The sequence below is a fragment of the Salmo salar genome, chromosome 01 (assembly GCF_965601325.2).
Source record: "Salmo salar chromosome 01, fSalSal1, whole genome shotgun sequence".
Lineage (NCBI taxonomy): Eukaryota > Metazoa > Chordata > Actinopteri > Salmoniformes > Salmonidae > Salmo > Salmo salar.
In genome coordinates, this window is record NC_138291.1 from 24,456,381 (window position 1) to 24,476,733 (window position 20,353).

The 20,353-nt window shown below is 45.0% G+C and overlaps 1 protein-coding gene across 1 annotated transcript in view; it reads right to left on the reverse strand.

Moving 5' to 3' along the window:
- LOC106580093 (fibronectin type III domain-containing protein 5b-like) overlaps nt 1-19,014 on the reverse strand; it is a 46,667-nt gene extending 27,653 nt beyond the window's left edge. The window contains exon 1 of the mRNA XM_082971481.1: nt 18,500-19,014. Coding sequence (XP_082827607.1) covers nt 18,500-18,572 — 73 coding nt within the window. The 5' untranslated portion in view covers nt 18,573-19,014. The remainder of the gene's footprint in view (nt 1-18,499) is intronic.
- Between the last annotated feature and the right edge of the window lie 1,339 nt (nt 19,015-20,353).

A 20,353-nucleotide genomic window follows, 5' to 3' on the forward strand; every position in this document is an offset into this window, starting at 1 on the left:
GTGATATATAAATAAAATGGCTGCATTAGACCTTTAAGTACTTGCACACACAAACACACACACACACACACATGTAAGCACACACACACACAAACCCTGAAGAGTAGGAATGTCTGTCTGTCTGTCTGTCTGTCTGTCTGTCTGTCTGTCTGTCTGTCTGTCTGTCTGTCTGTCTGTCTGTCTGTCTGTCTGTCTGTCTGTCTGTCTGTCTGTCTGTCTGTCTGTCTGTCTGTCTGTCGTCTCTCTCTCTCTTCTCTCTCTCTCTCTCTCTCTCGCTCTCTCTTGGCTTAGACCAACCGTTATTTGTCTCTCTTTCTCTCTGCACTGCTGTGACACAAGCCACACATTAATACAGTCAGAGATGTGGGCACACCTGCCCCTGTGACCTTCCTTCCCTCTGTACTGTCCATCTGTCCCAGAGAGATGCACTCTCTGAGTGTTAACCAAGGCTGAATCTTTCTGAGTGTGAGTTGCTTTGCTGATCTTAGACCCTGGTGTGGTCCTTCAGCATTTCATCCTTTTACGCCTCTGTGCTCATACAGCTCTTACTGCTCAGCAATCAAAGACACCCTTCTCATTGCATTGGTAAATATCACACAGACAGACAGACATGCTGGCAGTAATTGCTGAGGGGAGTAGAATGTCAAAGTGGACCCATACGGTGGTGCTTCTCACTGATGTGTGTGTGCAATGACCCAATGGGCACATCCTGGTTGAATCAATGTTGTTTCCACGTCATTTCAATGAAATTAATAGACGTTGAATTGGCATCTGTGCCCAGTGGGGAGAGACCATAAACAGATAAATGAAGTGAACCTTGGGTTGCTGTCTCAGCCATAGCCTGCCCTCCTGGGGACATGAGCGGCGATAAATTAGCACATGTTCATTAACACGTCCTCGCCTGCTGCTAACGAGCACGCTGGGGGAATCACAAGTGGCTTTTCAATATCCTCCAAATGTGTCATTGAGATTGCAAGAAGAAACACTTCTCCTTTTGTGCTTCCCAGTCATTCCTACTCTTCTTCAGGCTGACTGTACTGTGCAGTACGTCCCTGCATTATCAAAAACAGTTGACAGGTGTGTTCTTTGTTCATTCATACAGTGAGGGAAAAAAGTATTTGATCCCCTGCTGATTTTGTACGTTTGCCCACTGACAAAGAAATTATCAGTCTATATAATTTTAATGGTAGGTTTATTTGAACAGTGAGAGACAGAATAACAACCAAAAATCCAGAAAAACGCATGTCAAAAATGTTATAAAATGATTTGCATTTTAATGAGGGAAATAAGTATTTGACCCCTCTGCAAAACATGACTTAGTACTTGGTGGCAAAATCCTTGTTGGCAATCACAGAGGTCAGACGTTTGTTGTAGTTGGCCACCAGGTTTGCACACATCTCAGGAGGGATTTTGTCCCACTCCTCTTTGCAGATCTTCTCCAAGTCATTAAGGTTTCGAGGCTGACGTTTGGCAACTCGAACCTTCAGCTCCCTCCACAGATTTTCTATGGGATTAAGGTCTGAAGACTGGCTAGGCCACTCCAGGAGCTTAATGTGCTTCTTCTTGAGCCACTCCTTTGTTGTGTTTTGGGTCATTGTCATGCTGGAATACCCATCCACAACCCATTTTCAATGCCCTGGCTGAGGGAAGGAGGTTCTCACCCAAGATTTGACGGTACATGGCCCCGTCCATCGTCCCTTTGATGCGGTGAAGTTGTCCTGTCCCCTTAGCAGAAAAACACCCCCAAAGCATAATGTTTCCACCTCCATGTTTGACGGTGGGGATGGTGTTCTTGGGGTCATAGGCAGCATTCCTCCTCCTGCAAACACGGCGAGTTGAGTTGATGCCAAAGAGCTCCATTTTGGTCTCATCTGACCACAACACTTTCACGCAGTTGTCCTCTGAATCATTCAGATGTTCATTGGCAAACTTCAGACGAGCATGTATATGTGCGGGCATGTATATGTGCTTTCTTGAGCAGGGGGACCTTGCGAGCGCTGCAGGATTTCAGTCTTGCACGGCGTAGTGTGTTACCAATTGTTTTCTTGGTGACTATGGTCCCAGCTGCCTTGAGATGATTGATAAGATCCTCCCGTGTAGTTCTGGGCGGATTCCTCATCATTCTCTTGATCATTGCAACTCCACGAGGTGAGATCTTGCATGGAGTCCCAGGCCGAGGGAGATTGACAGTTCTTTTGTGTTTCTTCCATTTGCGAATAATTGCACCAACTGTTGTCACCTTCTCACCAAGCTGCTTGGCGATGGTCTTGTAGCCCATTCCAGGCTTGTGTAGGTCTACAATCTTGTCCCTGACATCCTTGGAGAGCTCTTTGGTCTTGGCCATGGTGGAGAGTTTGGAATCTGATTGATTGATTGCTTCTGTGGACAGGTGTCTTTTATACTGGTAACAAACTGAGATTAGGAGCACTCCCTTTAAGAGTGTGCTCCTAATCTCAGCTTGTTACCTGTATAAAAGACACCTGGGAGCCAGAAATCTTTCTGATCCCTCATTAAAATGCAAATCAATTTATAACATTCTTGACATGCGTTTTTCTGGATTTTTTGTTGTTATTCTGTCTCTCACTGTTCAAATAAACCTACCATTAAAATTATAGACTGATCATTTCTTTGTCAGTGGGCAAACGTACAAAATCAGCAGGGGATCAAATACTTTTTTGCCTCACTGTAGTTAGTGTGCCATGATAGAGAAATCAGTGGTTTGTGCTGATCTGTAGTTTTCCAGAAAGGACCTTGGCACCCACTCCTGCCTGTACGCACGCTCGCACGCACGCAGTCACATACTCACTTTCAAAGCAGTTAAAGAAACAGCAGGAAAGGCTGAGGCAGAGTTGAAACAATATCGTTAATGTGTCTCATTTGGCATCTAAAGCAGCTGTTGAATAATTAAAGTCTGCGATAGGCTCGCAGGGAGGGACTGGGAGCCATAACATGATGGCATGTTCAATTATGAATGCACTATCACCTGTTTTATTAAATCTAGCTCTTTAATCTCACTCTATCTCCACTGCTTATTGCCGCTGCTTATTGCCGCTGCATGGGCCCGGGGAACAAAACATTTTCCTGTTCTCTTGGTGACTCTTTCTCTTCATCTCCATCTTTCTCATACACACTCTCTTTCCCTCCTCTTTTGTTCAGCCATTCTCTCTTTCCTTGTCTATCTGACTCAACAAAGCTATCTTTACAACACTCTCCCTCTTTCTCTTTCTCTCTCTTCATCTGTACCTGTCTCCATCTATGTTGCTGGTGTGTTTGTGCTCCAGTAGGGCCTAGTCTGACAGGTGGACTGCCGACAGTATCCTAGTCCTTCTGAATGTAAAGAGTGCTCAGGAGGACTGACATTTCAGTGGGAGCTGCTCAGTGCCTCCTCCACTTCAGACAATAGAAAGTCAAAGTTAAGGCTTGGCATAAAACAACCAACCCCTACCACTACCCCACCCCCTTATAATCTCTGCATCCTTCCAACACCCCCATATCAATCCACAGCCTCTAAAATACAGCACGCTATGACTCACTTGCATACTGTTAACATGGTTTGTACTATGCATCCCTCTGGTTGTGATTGGCAGAAGAAGTACAGTATGGATAAACAGACACACTCCAGGTTTACAGTAAATACAGTTACAGAGGCACAGACAGCTCCGAACCAAGAGCTCATTATGGCCTGGTTTAACATAGAAAATGGTATGGTCTAGTTTACTGTGGAACTGTACAACCCGGAATGCGAACCACTGGAGTGTGGCTTCAAACCCCTTGCCCAAAGCCACAGAGACCAGTGTGTGTATGCATAAGTGTGTCTTTTCCCTCTCCATGCAGTAGCTCCACTCCACAAATGAGTGTTGTGATAAGCATACCGCCAAGGCCTTCCTCTTTCCAGGAGAAATGAGTTATTTACTTTTACCAAATGAATTCCCCAACCCGCCGGCCAAGAGAGCGGCAAAGAGGCGAGCTCCGAAATATCGTCTCACTCTATCACTCTCTCACCCACTCACACTCCCCCTCACTCGTGCAATTAACAGATGTGCCACGAAGACAAGAATACTGGTCTCGGCACCAGTGTGATAGATTTGTATTTGTATTTATTATGGATCCCCATTAGCTGCTGCCAAGGCAGCAGCTACTCTTCCTGGGGTCCAGCAAAATTAAGGCAGTTATACAATTTTAAAAACATTACAATACATTCACAACAGATTTTACAACACATTACATGTATGCCCTCAGGCCCCTACTATACTACCACATAGCTACAACACAAAATCCATGTGTACGTGTGAGTATAGTGCATTTGTTATTGTGTGTTTGTATGCATTAGTCTGTGCCTATGTTTGTGATGCTTCACAGTCCCTGCTGTTCCACAAGGTGTATTTTTATCTACTTTTTTAAATCTAAGTTCTTTGCTTGCATGAGTTACTTGACGTGGAATAGACTTCCATGTAGTCATGGCTCTATGTAGTACTGTGCGCCTTCCATAGTCTGTTCTGCACTTGGGGATTCAACATGTCAATACCTCTCACAAATACAAGTAGTGATGAAGTCAATCTCTTTCCACTTTGAGCCAGGAGAGATTGAAATGCATATTATTAATGTTAACTCTCTGTTGACATCTAAGGGCCAGCTGTGCTGCCCTGTTCTGAGCCAGTTGCAATTTTACTGTCCCTCTTTGTGGATAGACTTCTCCCCATCTTAGCTACTGTTGTATCAATATGTTTTGACCATGACAGTTTACAATCTAGGGTTACTCCAAGCAGTTAATCAAATGTATTCATAAAGCCCTTTTTACATCAGCCGATGTCACAAAGTGCTATACAGAAACCCAGCCTGAAACCCCAAACAGCAAGCAATGCAGATGTAGAAGCACGGTGGCTAAGAAAAACTCCCTAGAAAGGCAAAACCTAGGATGAAACCTAGAGAGGAACCAGGCTCTGAGGGGTGGCCAGTCCTCTTCTGGCTGTGCCGGGTGGAGATTATAACAATACATGGCCAAGAAGTTCAATCGTTCATAGATGACCAGCAGGGTCAAATAATAATAATCACAGTGGTTGTAGAGGGTGCAACAGGTCAGCACCTCAGGAGTAAATGTCAGTTGGCTTTTCATAGCTGATCATTCAGATGTGGGGGACATGGCTGAAGATTTGTGATTCGTCTGTTAGCATGGAAATAACTGTGAATTAGCAGGGAGCTAATGTGGCCATTACAACTAGAGCACACTAGCTAACTCGTGCTAGCTAACTGGGGCGGCAGGTAGCCTAGTGGTTAGAGCGTTGGGCTAGTAACCGAAAGGTTCCTAGGTCAAATCCCCAAGGTGACAAGGTAAAAATCTGTTGTTCTGCTCCTGAACAAGGTAGTTAACCCACTGTTCCTAGGCTGTCATTGTAAATAAGAATGTATTCTTAACTGACTTGCCTAGTTAAATAAAGGATAAATAAAAAATATCTTGCTCCTACATCAATAACATACAAAAGCACATCCCAGGATGCCCCCAATATCTAACAGGTACTGTACACATATATATATATACATCAGGACATGTACATAGTGAATATGTAAATATGAAATTAGAATACAGTATTTTAGAACGTGACCTATCGCTTGCATGTCAATATCAGACTGGGAATAATTTACATTAGCGATCTCTTCCTATCTGTAAATTCAACCAACCAATAAAAATACATAAACAATGAATACATATTTCTACAGTGGCAAGTGGAAACATAACCAACCCAGTTAAAGGAGTGTGGGTGGCGGTGCTGATTATTTGACAAGCCTGTGCATCTGCTTGTCTGTTAACTGCAAATTAAATCTAATCCCCATCAAGGCTCCTGCACAATCAATGTCCCAGTAGAGCTGGGCACATAATACACACAGCACACAGTAAACATCATAGGATTTTTTCACTATTCTCCCTTTCTCCTTCTTTCACTCGCTCCTATTCATCACTCTACTTCCCTGTAACCTACTCTATCCACTCTCTCATCACCTTGGGGATTTGATCTAGCAACCTTTTGGTTACTGGCTCAACGCTCTAACCACTAGGCTACCTGCCGCCCCAGTTAGCTAGCACGAGTTAGCTAGCACGAGTTAGCTAGCACGAGTTAGCTAGCACGAGTTAGCTAGCACGAGTTAGCTAGCGTGCTCTAGTTGAAATGGATAGCTCCCTGCTAATTCACAGTTATTTCCATGCTAACAGACAAATCACAAATCCCTGTCCCTGTTTCACTCTTTCTCCTCATCCCTCACTTCCTGTCTAATTCTCTTTATTTCCCTCCTCCTTATCTCTCTCTCTCTCTCTCTCTCTCTCTCTCTCTCTCTCTCTCTCTCTCTCTCTCTCTCTGTAGAGGGTAAGCCACTCTGTTGAGGCAGCTGGTGTGGTAATGTCTAGCTGCCTGCCTAAAAGGATGGCACTGGGATGGAGATGGTGGCGAGAGAGAGAAAGAGATGTCGGCATTGACTTTCTCTGTGGCTTTCTCTCTTTGCCTTGCTTTTTTCTATTTGTATCTCTCCTCACTTTCTTTCTCTGTCTGGCTGCATTTCCCTCTCACTTTTTTCTCTTTCACACTCTTGGTCTCCCTCTCTCTCCCTCTCTTGTTTTCTCTTTCTCTGTGCCTCTCTCTTCCTTTTCTCTCTTTCTCGCTTTCTCTCTCTCTCCTGGTGAGCATGACTGTTCTGCTCTGAGAGCCGCCTGTGGTGGTGAGAGGCATGCTTCTCTCCCTCTTCCCTGTCTGAATGGCCTGAATGTCCCCAGGCTGTAGTTCTTAAACTGGATTTGGCAGCAGGAGAAAGAGTGTATCTCATGCACACACGTGCAATTTCAGGAAGACTAGGGAAAATTTGAGTTTTAGACTGTGCAGCAGCAGCAGAGAGGATTAGCACTGGGACTAAAGCAGCAGAGATCTGGCAGCAGAGTTAGACAGCATGTTATTACAGAAGAGAGAGAGAGGGGGAAACTGATACAGGTAAACTCCTGGAAGCATACTAATGTAACTCACACCATCTGGGCTATCCCCCAGGACATTCACAGAGAGGAGAAAATAAAAACAGTATTTTTACTCTCTGGTGAGCTGCCGAGGGGGCTGTGTGTGTGTGAGTGAGTGTATGCATGTGTGTGTGTGTGTGTGTTTGTGCGTATGTGTGCATGTGTGCATGCTCGGTGTGTGTGTGTGTGTGTGTGTGTGTGTGTGTATAACAGGAACTTATAACAGCACTATAACAGTCACTGGCGCAAACCACCCCTCCATTATCATATTGCATTCATGGGCTGGAAATGGCAAATTTGACCCCCACCCCCACCCCCAACAGCTCAGCCCCCCCACCAATACCCCCTGCCATTCCCCTCATCACCACCCACTCTTGGTAACAGAGCAAACTCCAGACTGCGTCAGAGACATGGCAAGGACACGTCGGTCTGTCCTGGCTATCGCAGGCCAAATGGCCAGGAGCTAGTGTCTGCCTGTCTGCCTGTCTGTCTGTCTGTCTAAGTCTGTCTACTGTGTGTTCTCAATGACAGCAACAATGCCCCTCAGTCTCAGACAAGCACAAGCACATCCATTCATTTCCATCTAGCTCTCTGAGATCAGAAATTTAGAAAATATGGACTCTGACAAAAAGTGAGCAATTGAGTACACAACATGGTGAGCTGGAGAACACTACATGGTGAGCTGGAGTATACTACATGGTGCCCTGGAGTACACTACATGGTGCCCTGGAGTACACTACATGGTGCCCTGGAGTACACTACATGGTGCCCTGGAGTACACTACATGGTGCCCTGGAGTACACTACATGGTGCGCTGGAGTACACTACATGGTGCCCTGGAGTACACTACATGGTGCCCTGGAGTACACTACATGGTGCCCTGGAGTACACTACATGGTGCCCTGGAGTACACTACATGGTGCCCTGGAGTACACTACATGGTGCGCTGGAGTACACTACATGGTGCCCTGGAGTACACTACATGGTGCCCTGGAGTACACTACATGGTGCCCTGGAGTACACTACATGGTGCCCTGGAGTACACTACATGGTGCGCTAGAGTACACTACATGGTGCGCTGGAGTACACTACATGGTGCCCTGGTGTACACTACATGGTGCCCTGGAGTACACTACATGGTGCCATGGAGTACACTACATGATGCGCTGGAGTACACTACATGGTGCCCTGGAGTACACTACATGGTGCTCTGGAGTACACTACATGGTGCCCTGGAGTACACTACATGGTGCGCTGGAGTACACTACATGGTGCGCTGGAGTATACTACATGGTGCGCTGGAAAATAAGCTGCTGAAATGAGTTCCACTGTAAAAAGATGCTGAACAGATGCTGTTTTGTTGAGTTGTATTTCAGTTAACCATACTCAACAGTTCCTTAATACATACCCTCACAGAATCAAATAAAATACAATTTTATTAGTCAAATGCGCCGAATACAACCTTACAGTGAAATGCTTACTTACGAGCCCCTAACCGACAGTGCAGTTTCAAAAAAATACGGATAAGAATAAGAGATAAAAGTAACAAGTAATTAAAGAGCAGCAGTAAAATGACAATATACAGAGTCAATGTGCGGGGGCACCGGTTAGTTGAGGTAGTATGTACATGTAGGTAGAGTTAATTAAAGTGACTATGCATAGATGACAACAGAAAGTGGCAGTGGTGTGGAGGGGGGGGGGGGGGGGGGGCAATGCAAATAGTCTGGGTAGCCATTTGACTAGATATTCAGGAGTCTTATGGTTTTGTGGTAGAAGCTGTTTAGAAGCCTCTTAGACCTAGACTTGGCGCTCCGGTACCGCTTGCCGTGCGGTAGCAGAGAGAACAGTCTATGACTAGGGTGGCTGGAGTCTTTGACAATTTTTAGGGCCTTCCTCTGACACCGCCTGGTATAGAGGTCCTGGATGGCAGGAAGCTTGGCCCCAGTGTTGTACTGGGCCATTCGCACTACCCTCTGTAGTGCCTTGCGGTTGGAGGCAGAGCAGTTGCCATACCAGGCAGTGATGCAACCAGTCAGAATGCTCTCGATGGTGCAGCTGTAGAATGTTTTGAGGATCTGAGGACCCATGACAAATCTTTTCAGTCTCCTGAGGGGGAATAGGTTTTGTCGTGCCCGCTTCACGACTGTCTTGGTGTGTTTGTACCATGTTAGTTTGTTGGTGATGTGGACACCAAGGAACTTGAAGCTCTCAGCCTGCTCCACTGCAGCCCCATCGATAAGAATGGGGTGTGCTCGGTCCTCTTTTTCCTGTAGTCCACAATCATCTCCTTTGTCTTGATCATGTTGAGGGAGAGGTTGTTGTCCTGGCACCACACGGCCAGGTCTCTGACCTCCTCCCTATAGGCTTTCTCGTTGTTGTCGGTGATCAGGTCTACCACTTTTGTGTCATTGGCAAATTGAATGATGGTGTTGGAGTTGTGCCTGGCCGTGCAGTCATGAGCGAACAGGGAGTACAGGAGGGGGCTGAGCACGCACCACTGAGGGGCCCCTGTGTTGAGGATCAGCATGGCGGATGTGTTGTTACCTACCCTTACGGGGGCGGCCCGTCAGGAAGTCCAGGATACAGTTGCAGAGGGAGGTGTTTAGTCCAAGGGTTCTTAGCTTATTGATGAGCTGTGAAAGCACTATAAATTTGAACGCTGAGCTGTAGTCAACAAATAATATTCTCACATAGGTGTTCCTTTTGGATCTGTTGGGGCGGTATGCAAATTGGAGTGGGTCTAGGGTTTCTGGGATGATGGTGTTGATGTAAGCCATGACCAGCCTTTCAAGGAACTGCATGGCTACATTGGCTGCGGAGAGCGTGATCACACAGTCTTCCAGTAAAGCTGGTGCTCTCATGCATGTTTCAGTGTTATTTGCCTTGAAGCGAGCATAGAAGTAGTTTAGCTTGACTTGTAGGCTCGTGTCACTGGGCAGCTCTCGGCTGTGCCTCCCTTTGTAGTGTGTAGTGGTTTGCAAGCCCTGCCACATCCGACAAGCGTCAGAGCCGGTGTAGTACAACTCGATTTTAGTCCTGTACTGACGCTTTGCCTGTTTGATGGTTCATCTGAGGGCATAGCGGAATTTCTTATAAGCTTCCGGGTTAGAGTCCCGCTCCTTGAAAGCGGCAGCTCTGGCCTTTAGCTCAGTGCAGATGTTGCCTGGAATCCATGGCTTCTGGTTGGGGTATGTATGTACGGTCACCGTGGGGACGACGTCATCGATGCACTTATTGATGAAGCCAATGACAGATGTGCTGTACTCCTCGATGCCATTGGATGAATCCCGGAACATATTCCAGTCTGTGCTAGCAAAACAGTCCTGTAGCTTAGCATCTGCTTCATCTGACCACTTTTTTATCGATCAAGTCACTGGTGCTTCCTGCTTTAATTTTTACTTGTAAGCAGGAATCAGGAGGATGGAATTATGGTCAGATTTGCCAAATGGAGGGTGAGGGAGAGCTTTGTACTGTATGCGTCTCTGTATGTGGAGTATAGGTGGTCCAGAGTTCTATTCCCTCTGGTTGCACATTTAACATGCTGATAGAAATTTGGTAAAACTGATTTAAGTTCCCCTGCATTAAAGTCCCCGGCTACTAGGAGCGTCGCCTCTGGGTGTGCGTTTTCTTGTTTGATTATGGCGGAATACAGCTCATTCAATGCTATCTTAGTTCCAGCCTCTGACTGAGGTGGTATGTAAACTGCTACGAAGAATACAAATGAGAACTCTCTCGGTAGGTAGTGTGGTCTACAGCTTATCATGATATACTCAACCTCAGGTGAGCAATAGCTCGAGACTTCCTTAGATATAGTGCACCCGCTGTTATTTACAAAAATACATAGTCCACCGCCCCTTGTCTTACCAGACGTTGCTGTTCTATCCCGCCGGTACATCGTATAACCAGCCAGCTGTATGTTGATATTGTCGTCGTTCAGCCACGACTCCGTGAAGCATAAGATGTTACAGTTTTTAATGTCCCATTGGTAGTTTAATCTTCCCCGTAACTTGCTGATTTTATTGTCCAAAGATTGCACGTTTGCTAGCAGAATTTAGGGAAATGGGGGTTTATTCGATTGCCTTCGAATTCTCAGCAGGCAGCCCGCTCTCCGGCCTCTCTTTCTCCACCTCCTCTTCACGCAGATCACGGGGGTCGGGGCCTGTTCCCGAGGGAGCCGTATATCCTCCCCCTCGGGCTCATCAGAGTCTTGAAAGAAGAAAAAAGATTCTGCTAGTCTGTTGTGAGTAATCGCAGTCCTGATGTCTAGAAGTTATTTTCGATCATAAGAGACATTAGCTGCAACATTATGTACAAAATTTGTAAAAAACGTAAGTTACCAATTAACGCAGATAAACGAATAAAAAACATAATTGCTCCTTTTGCTCCGGCGCCATTTTATCTCAGAAGCCAGCAGGAAAGCAACACGGCTTAGTCCTCTGTCTTAATCTGTCTTAATCTGTGCATTCTAGGGCTGTGAGTCATGTGCAGGAGCAGGCAGCAGAGCATCAGCAGCCCTGTGTGTGTGCGTGTACATGTGCGCGTGCACGTGCGCGTGTGTGTGTGTGTGTGTGTGTGTGTGTGTGTGTGTGTGTGTGTGTGTGTGTGTGTGTGTGTGTGTGTGTGTGGTCTAAGCCCTGTCTAAGGCCCCTCTCTCTTTACAGTGTCTGAGTTAAGGTAATACCAACCAGACTCATCTTTTTGGTCTAAGGAAGATTCCACTTGTCTCTGTTGCTGCTGTTGGCTGGTGCTGCAGCACTGCTCATGTTCGTTGACATTTTCCTTCTCTCTAGTGTGTTTGCCTGCTGTGTTCAAAAATACCATCAGCATGTCATTAAAGCTGTTCTGTTTGATTAACAGGGGGAACATGGCTTTATTAGTGCTTGTTAGTGCTGGTAATGGCTTTAATTTATGTGTATGCTGAGCTGCAAGTGCCTTCTTGAGAGAATTCTCTACTTTTGTCTACAGATCTACTGCCAGATAACTCATTAAACATTTAATAATACAGCCAGCCAATGAATGATTAATATTAAACTGTTACCACACACACGCATAAACACACACTCAAGCAGACACTGGCACACACTTTACTCATATCGTAAAATGCCCTGCTTCCAAACAGCCCTCATACATGTAGTACGTGTAAGCTACCCTTCCTTTGCTGTATAACCCCATGCATGTTCTGTTTCCTCCTCTTTTGGCTGTGTGTCTGTCTGCTGGGTATTGTCCAAGTCTAAGCAGCCTGCTCTTTTGAAACTGTGATGATTCACCCAATCAGAAGTGGTTGGCCTAGATAACAACCAGCCATTTAGAGACAGCACCCTAGCCAGATGATGTTCAAAACAGTAGCTATGGGCTAATATTAACGTTATTCATATTTCAAAAGATTCAGAACATTATTTAGCATAAAGGAGAACAATAGTAGACTAAAGTGAAGAAAGAACATGTTGAAGACAGACCTTCAGGAAGCACAGTGCATGTCCCCTAGTTTGTTTAACATACTGTGATTTTAGATGTTTTTCTGATAAACCACCTCACCAGTAAATATTCTAGAAATAACTTTTTAGCCAAATCAAATCACATTTTATTTGTCATATGTGCCGAATACAACAGGTGTAGACATTACTGTGAAATGCTTACTTACAAGCCCTTAACCAACAATGCAGTTCAAGAAATAGAGTTAAGAAAATATTGGCTAAATAAACTAAAGCAAAAAATGAAATAAAATGAACACAATAAGATTACATAACAATAACAAGGCTATATACAGGGGGTACCGGTACCAAGTCAATGTGCGGAGGTACAGGTTAGTAAAGGTAATTTGTACTGTACATGTAGGTAGGGATAAAGTGTCTATGCATAGATAATTAACAGCGAGTAGCAGCAGTGAGGGGGTCAATGTAAATAGTCTGGGTGGCCATTTGATTAATTGTTCTGTAGTCTTATGGTTTGGGGGTAGAAGCTGTTAATGCGAATTTTGGGCTAAGACTTGCCGCTTGCCGTGCGGTAGCAGAGAGAACTGTCTATGACTTGGGTGACTGGAGGCTTTGACAATTTTTTGGGCCTCCCTCTGACACCGCCTAGTATATAGGTCCTGGATGGCAGGAACCTTGGCCCCAGTGATGTATTGGGCAGTATGCACTACCCTCTGTAGCGCCTTATGGTTGGATGCCAAACAGTTGCCATACCAGGCGGTGATGCAACTGGTCAGGATGCTCTTGATGATGCAGCTGCAACACGTTTTGAGGATCTGTGGACCCATGCCAAATCTTTTCAGTCTCCTGAAGGGGAAAAGGTGTTGTCGTGCCCTCTTCGCGACTCTTGGTGTGTTTGGACTATGATAGTTTGTTGGTGATGTGGACACCAAGGAACTTGAAACTCTCGACCCGCTCCACTACTGCCCTGTCGATGTTAATGGAGGCCTTTCGGCCCTCCTTTTCCTGTAGTCCACGATCATCTCTTTTGTCTTGCTCACATTGAGGGAAAGGTTGTTGTCCTGGCACCACACTGCCAGGTCTCTGACCTCCTCCCTATAGGCTGTCTCATCGTTGTCGGTGATTAAGACCTACCACTGTTGTGTGGTGATTGTGTTGGAGTCGCGCTTGGCCACGCAGTCGTGGGTGAACAGGGAGTACAGGAGGGGACTAAGCACGCACCCCTGAGGGGTCCCAGTGTTGAGGATCAGTGTGGCAGATGTGTTGTTGCCTACCATTACCACCTGGGGGCGGCCTGTCAGGAAGTCCAGGATCCAGTTGCAGAAGGAGGGATTTAGTCCCAGGGTTCTTAGCTTAGTGATGAGCTTTGTGGGTACTATGGTGTTGAACGCTGAGCTGTAGTCAATGAACAGCATTCTCACATAGGTGTTCCTTTTGTCCAGGTGAGAAAGGGCATTGTGTAGTGTGATTGCGTCATCTGTGGATCTGTTGGGACAGTATACACGGTGGTCCCGTGTGGCTCAGTTGGTAGAGCATGGTGTTTGCAACGCCAGGGTTGTGGGTTTGATTCCCACGGTGGACCAGTACGAAAAAAATAAAAAAATGAATGAAATGTATGCATTCACTACTGTAAGTTGCTCTGGATAAGAGCGTCTGCTAACGGACTAAAATGTTTTGTAAATGTAATGGTAATGTCTAGGGTTTCCGGGACGATGTTGTAGATGTGAACCATGACCATTCTTTCAAAGCACTTCATGGCTACTGATGTGAGTGCTACAGGGCGGTAGTCATTTAGGCAGGTTACCTTTGTATTCTTGGGCACAGGGACTATGGCGGTCTGCTTGAAACATGTAGGTATTATGGACTCGGTCAGGGAGAGGCTGGAAATGTCAGTGAAGACAATTGCCAGTTGGTCCGCGCATACTCTGAGTACACGCCCTGGTAATCCTTGTGAATGTTGACCTGTTTAAAGGTTTTGCTCACATCGGCTACGGAGAGTGTGATCACACAGTCATCTGGAACAGCTGGTGCTCTCATGCATGCATCAGTGTTGCTTGCCTCGAAGCGAACATAAAAGGCATTTAGCTCATCTGGTAGGCTCGCGTCACTAGGCAGCTCGCAGCTGGGTTTCCTTTTGTAGTCAACAATAGTTTGCATCCCCTGCCACATCCAACAAGCATCGCAGCCGGTGTAGTAGGATTCAATCTTAGTCCTGTATTGATGCTTTGCCTGTTTGATGGTTCATCTGAGGGCATAGCGGGATTTCTTATAAGCGTCTGGATTAGTGACCCAGTCCTTGAAAGCATGAGCTCTAGCCTTTAGCTCGGTGCAGATGTGGCCTGTAATCCATGGCTTCTGGTTGGGATGTGTACGTATGGTCACTGTGAGGACGACGTCGTCGATACACTTATTGATGAAGCCAGTGACTGAGGTGGTATACTCCTCAATGCCATTGGATGAATCACGGAACATATTCCAGTCTGTGCTTGTAAGACAGTCCTGTAGTGTAGCATCCGCATCATTGAGCAAGTCACTGGTACTTCCTGTTTTAGTTTTTGCTTGCAAGCAGGAATCAGGAGGATAGAATTATGATCAGATTTGCCAAATGGAGGGCGAGGGAGCTTTGTATGCATCTCTGTGTGTGGAGTAAAGGTGATCTAGAGGGTTTTTTCCTCTGGTTGCACATGCGACATGCTGGTAGAAATGAGGTAAAACTGATTTCAGTTTGACTTCATTAAAGTCCCCGGCCACTAGGAGTGCCGCTTCTGGATGAGCATTTTCTTGTTTGCTTTGGCCTTATACAGCTCGTTGAATGCGGTCTTAGTGCCAGAATCAGTTTGTGGTGGTAAATAGACGGCTACGAATAATATAGATGAGAACTCTCTTGGTAGATAGTGTGGTCTACAGCTTATCATGAGGTACTCAAATAGACCCCCCCCCCCTTACCAGACGTAGCTGCTCTGTCCTGCCGATGCACGGAAAACCCAGCCAGCTCTGTATTTTCCGTGTTGTCGTTTAGCCACGACTCGTGAAACATAAGATATTACAGTTTTTAATGTCCCGTTGGTAGGATAGTCTCAACCGTAGATCATCCAGTTTGTTTTCCAATGATTGCACATTGGCCTATAGAACCGATGGTGGTGTCAATTTACCAACTCGCCTACGAATCCTCACAAGGCACCCTGACCTTCGCCCCTGTATCTCTGTCTTTTCTTCATGAAAATGATGGAGATTTGGACCTGGTCTCCGGGAAGCAGTGTATCCTGCATGTCGGACTCATTAAAGAATAAATCTTCATCCAGTTTGAGGTGAGTAATCGCTGTTCTGATGTCCAGAAGCTCTTTTCGGTAATAAGAGACGGTAGCAGCATCTTTATGTACAAAATAAGTTACAAACAATGCGAAAAAACTAACAAAATAGCACAGTTGGTTAGGAGCCCGTAAAACGGCAGCCATTCCCTCCGGCGCCATTATCACTTCCACAGCTAGTGATTTGGCAGTAGAGTGGAGATGATGAGTGTTTAACTACCTTTGGCTACTCTGTCTGGGTGCTGTAACTCCTCCAGGTGGATGGTGTGATGACTTGACACTTGACAGTTAATATACTACCGCTACTGAAAATCTGTGGCAGGGTTAGGGAGTGCCAAGACTCCTCTGGTTCACTAGCATCAGAGTCCTCATTGGGGGAGTTTAATAGTCATATTCCATTATACAGTAAAAAACCTGTTTCTTTAGAACAGCTACTCGGTTCATCAGAACATGAAAGGGTCCCCAAAGGAGGACTTGCTGGGCATTTCTACTAATTGGTTACTGTTTCATTATTTGATTGATTGATTGGTTGATTTGATTTGTTGATTGACTGATTTATTGTGTGTCATGGCGAGCCAGTTTCAGAGCAGGAAATGGCTGGTGGAATTTACACCCTCGTTAAGAGTGTGAGGTTCATTTTAAATGGAAACGTTAGTTTTGCATTCGTAGTCCAGGGTGACTGACACTTTATAACTCACAATAAACAGAAACACATTAAAGGATGTCACGACTGTAAAGTTTACAGTGTGTTGATGCCCACCCACATGCTTGTTTCAATCTAGCCGTCCTACTCACGATCTAGCTTCTCATACCCTCTCCTCTGGTTACCTGTCATGCTTTCCTTTCTCCTCTACATTGACTTTCTGAAGACTTTTCAGAAGAAACACATACTGAGGAGTATTTTAGACAAGTGCAATGTTCCCTCCAATCCACTCCAATCCAATCTCCATCCAGAAGTGCCATTGAATCTCTCCACTTAACACTTCTACTAAGGAGATGGAAGAGGAATAATGGTCTCTCTGATTATCTGAGTGTTCTTCAATCCTGGTCCTGGAGACCCACAGGGTGTTAGAACTGGACTGGAAAAAAAGCCTGCACACTCGGTGTATTCCTAGGTCCACTGCATTGAAGAACACCATTAGATCTATGAATTAGGGGCTAGCTGCATCGCTATGTGTATTGTCTCTCTAGTACAGTACTGTCTTGTGAAATGACATACAATAGGTGAAAGTTACTGTGGCTATAAGAAGTTTGATGTAGATGGAGCAAATTCTCTCTGCACTGCCTGCAGGACTGGCTCATGAGTCAATGCTTTATTCAATCGTCCAGCACAATCAGAATGTATGAAACAATTAGGAGCCATGCCACCCATATGTGCACTCCACTTTTGGCAAAACATGATGAGCTTACACAGTAAGGATGTGTGTGTGTATGTGCGTGCATGCATGAAATTGTCTGTGTCTAGGCTATGTCTAAGTTTCTGTGTGTATGTATGAGTGTGTGTGCAAAAGAGCGAGAGGGTGATAGGTGGTATAAAGAGGAGGGCAATGGGAGCAATGCAATCCAGCTGAAATGTAAATGCTGGAGAGGGCAAGGTTGCGTGGACCAGAGGTGAATTCTGATTGCCGTAGTGTGTCAGTTTGATTAGCAGCACTCCGTCAAGATGAGCTGTGAAAGCCACAGCACTCATGTGTTTTGGGCATGCACAATATGGATTCTGCTGGGGTTCTTCTCACCAGTCTATTCCCCGGGTTCACTCCCACGCATAGATCTGCCAGCACGCCTTCCAAGGAACAATGTGAAATTGTTATTTTCTTCCACAGATTGTATAGCAACGTGTGCCAGTGGTCCATTAACTGTTATTTTGGTCCCTGCTGTATAGATATGACATTTTACTGTGATGTGTTTAGAATAAGATATGTATAGATGTGTTATCCTACTCCATCATTATGTAATAACAGTCCATGTGAATCACAGTAGAAAAACTAGATTTCTGGATACTAAAAAATATATAATTTTATTTAAAGCTATTTCATTACCTGGGACATTAGGCTTGAACCTGTACATTGTACTACTTAATTAAATTCAAAGATCAGCTTTACTTGGAACACAGAGACACACACACACACACACACACACACACACACACACAGTTGGTTACCTATGAACCTGTTTGGGTTAAGTCAGTTTAACATCATATGAGTCTAAATCTTATGAAAGTAACCACTTGGCAACTGCTTGGCTCAACGTCTAGTACTATTCTTGCTTATTGGTACTAAATATGAAATAGGCTACAGTAATTAAAACATCCTGGAAACATAAAGTAGGCAATAAAAACGATTGGTGCTGAATTGTTTCAAATCCATTTGTCTAGCCTTTAAATTCAGAAACGTAACTGCTCTTGTTCCATAGCATATAGTGTTTTTCCCAAAGATATCCTATTATATTACCAAATTCTTTGGTTTCTTCACCAGTATTGACCAGTCCCAGTATAAAATGTCTGGAGCATTGTATCAATACAGGATCTTACACACACAGGCTTCATCACTCATTGCACAGAATAGGATAGCCTAAATGCCAATTAGAAACAAATTAGGACAAACATTCACTTATTCCCATCGTTTATTTGCACGAACACCAATGCAATCCCCCTAACGCTCGCACATTAACCTTAGCGTTCTCACTGCATGGCGAATACGTGAATGCCTGGGTGAATAATTGCTGAAAATATATATATTTTTAAGTATCCTACATAAATATTAACTTACCCGCTAAAACGCGAGAGACACCTAGACAGCTGAGAATTAGCAGTGGCACGGTCGACAGGAAAAATCTCTCCATCCTTCAAACATTAGAGGACCTGAGATCCAATTTACTCTGCACGGCGCTATGTTAAACGCTTGGTTGTTGTTCAGCATTCACGTCAGTCCATGCGTATTTTCTCGACCAAAAAACGTTTACTGTCTCGCAACGCTTGCCGCAGATCGACTGGCGAGCGCATTCAGCACCAGGGACAGCGACGGTGCTCTACCACCTGCGTTCAACAGTGAAACATGCTTAATAAACATGCTGTGGACCTTGTTCGTGTGTGTCGCCCACGACCGCTCTTCCTCGCGCCACCTCAACTACGAGAGATAATTACAGACATTGAATTACAGACGAGAGACGACCAGGCATATATTGACGAGAGACTACCAGACACATCTGTGCCACTGAAGTCGGGTGGTGCTCAGGGGCATTCAACTAGGCTACCGCAGACAGAACGTGCTCGCGCTGCTCTCACTGCCTGTGCCACTGGCTCGAGATGCCTGTCCATTGACTCTCGCGTGCGTAATCATGGGCTAAAGAGGAGAGATGCATCATGCACAAACACACAGGCATACACTCTAAGCTACTGTTATTATTAATATGCGCAGCAATTATACCTCTGTGCACACATAATGTCCACTTGTAAACTTTATTAATTATGATTAAATTAGGTATGAAAGTATCTCACAGATTGCTATTGGATACACTAAACAGCAATAACTTCGAATTGTTCTTAAAGTGTCAGTATATTTTTCTCAGGTATAGACAAAGGCTGTGAGAGCCTTGAGTTCAGTGGTTGAAGCTTGACTATTCAGACATTTCAGACTTGCATTTTGGTAGGCTATACAGCAGTGGGGTAGGATAGTTTGTATAGCTTACCCACTGGGCACAGACGTCAATGCAACGTCTATTATACGTTGGTTCAACGTAATTTCATTGAAATGACGTGGAAACAATGTTGATTTAACCACTGTGTGCCCAGTGGGTACTTAGTGCTCTATAGGCAATTATTATGGTGTATTATGGCTATGACAAAATGTTATGCCTGCAGAATAGAAATAATGCAATAAAGAAAAATGTGCACTTTGTTTCTGCATAGATCTGATCATTTATTGACGGGACATACAAACATGTTTCCCTATTTCATCCTTTGAAGAGCCCTGGGGTAAGGAATGTTTTTTACAATACGACATGCATTCCAATTAAGTCTAAACTTTTTAATTTAATAATTTCAGTTTTCATACAGTTACACATGTGGTGAAGCTATCTACCACTGTGATTGATATCTATAAGACCGAGTCAATCTAGCGGACGTCCCATTTGTCTTTGGCCATCAAGTTAAATATTCTGAGCCTGTCATGTCAGTGATGTGATCGAGTGCACTCTGTCACCGACACCCCGTCGCATTCGTTTGCATCTAAGAATTATTTTCAGTCTACACCACTATCAAATAATGCATGTACAAGCCCACGCTAAAAACAGCCGCCTGTGCATAGATTCATAACTTATGTAGTTCTCTGACACCCTGTTGAACCGCACAAATCCGTCCATTCACTATAGTTAAAGCAGCCACACCACCACACCCATGACCTCCTCTGACTATTTGAATATATAACTGCTGGTAATTATTTTACAGATAAAAGTTACATGAAAGCCGATCTTACCTGAGCTGTAGCCTATATCAGTCGCCGCTTAAAGACGTGTGTGCATGCTTCACTTTGAGAAAGCTTCGTCACGAGTTTAGAGCGCACCCGTCCGGAGTCGGGCTGCCCAACTGAGAAGCGACGTTAGCGAATGTCCTCTGTGTCCACAAG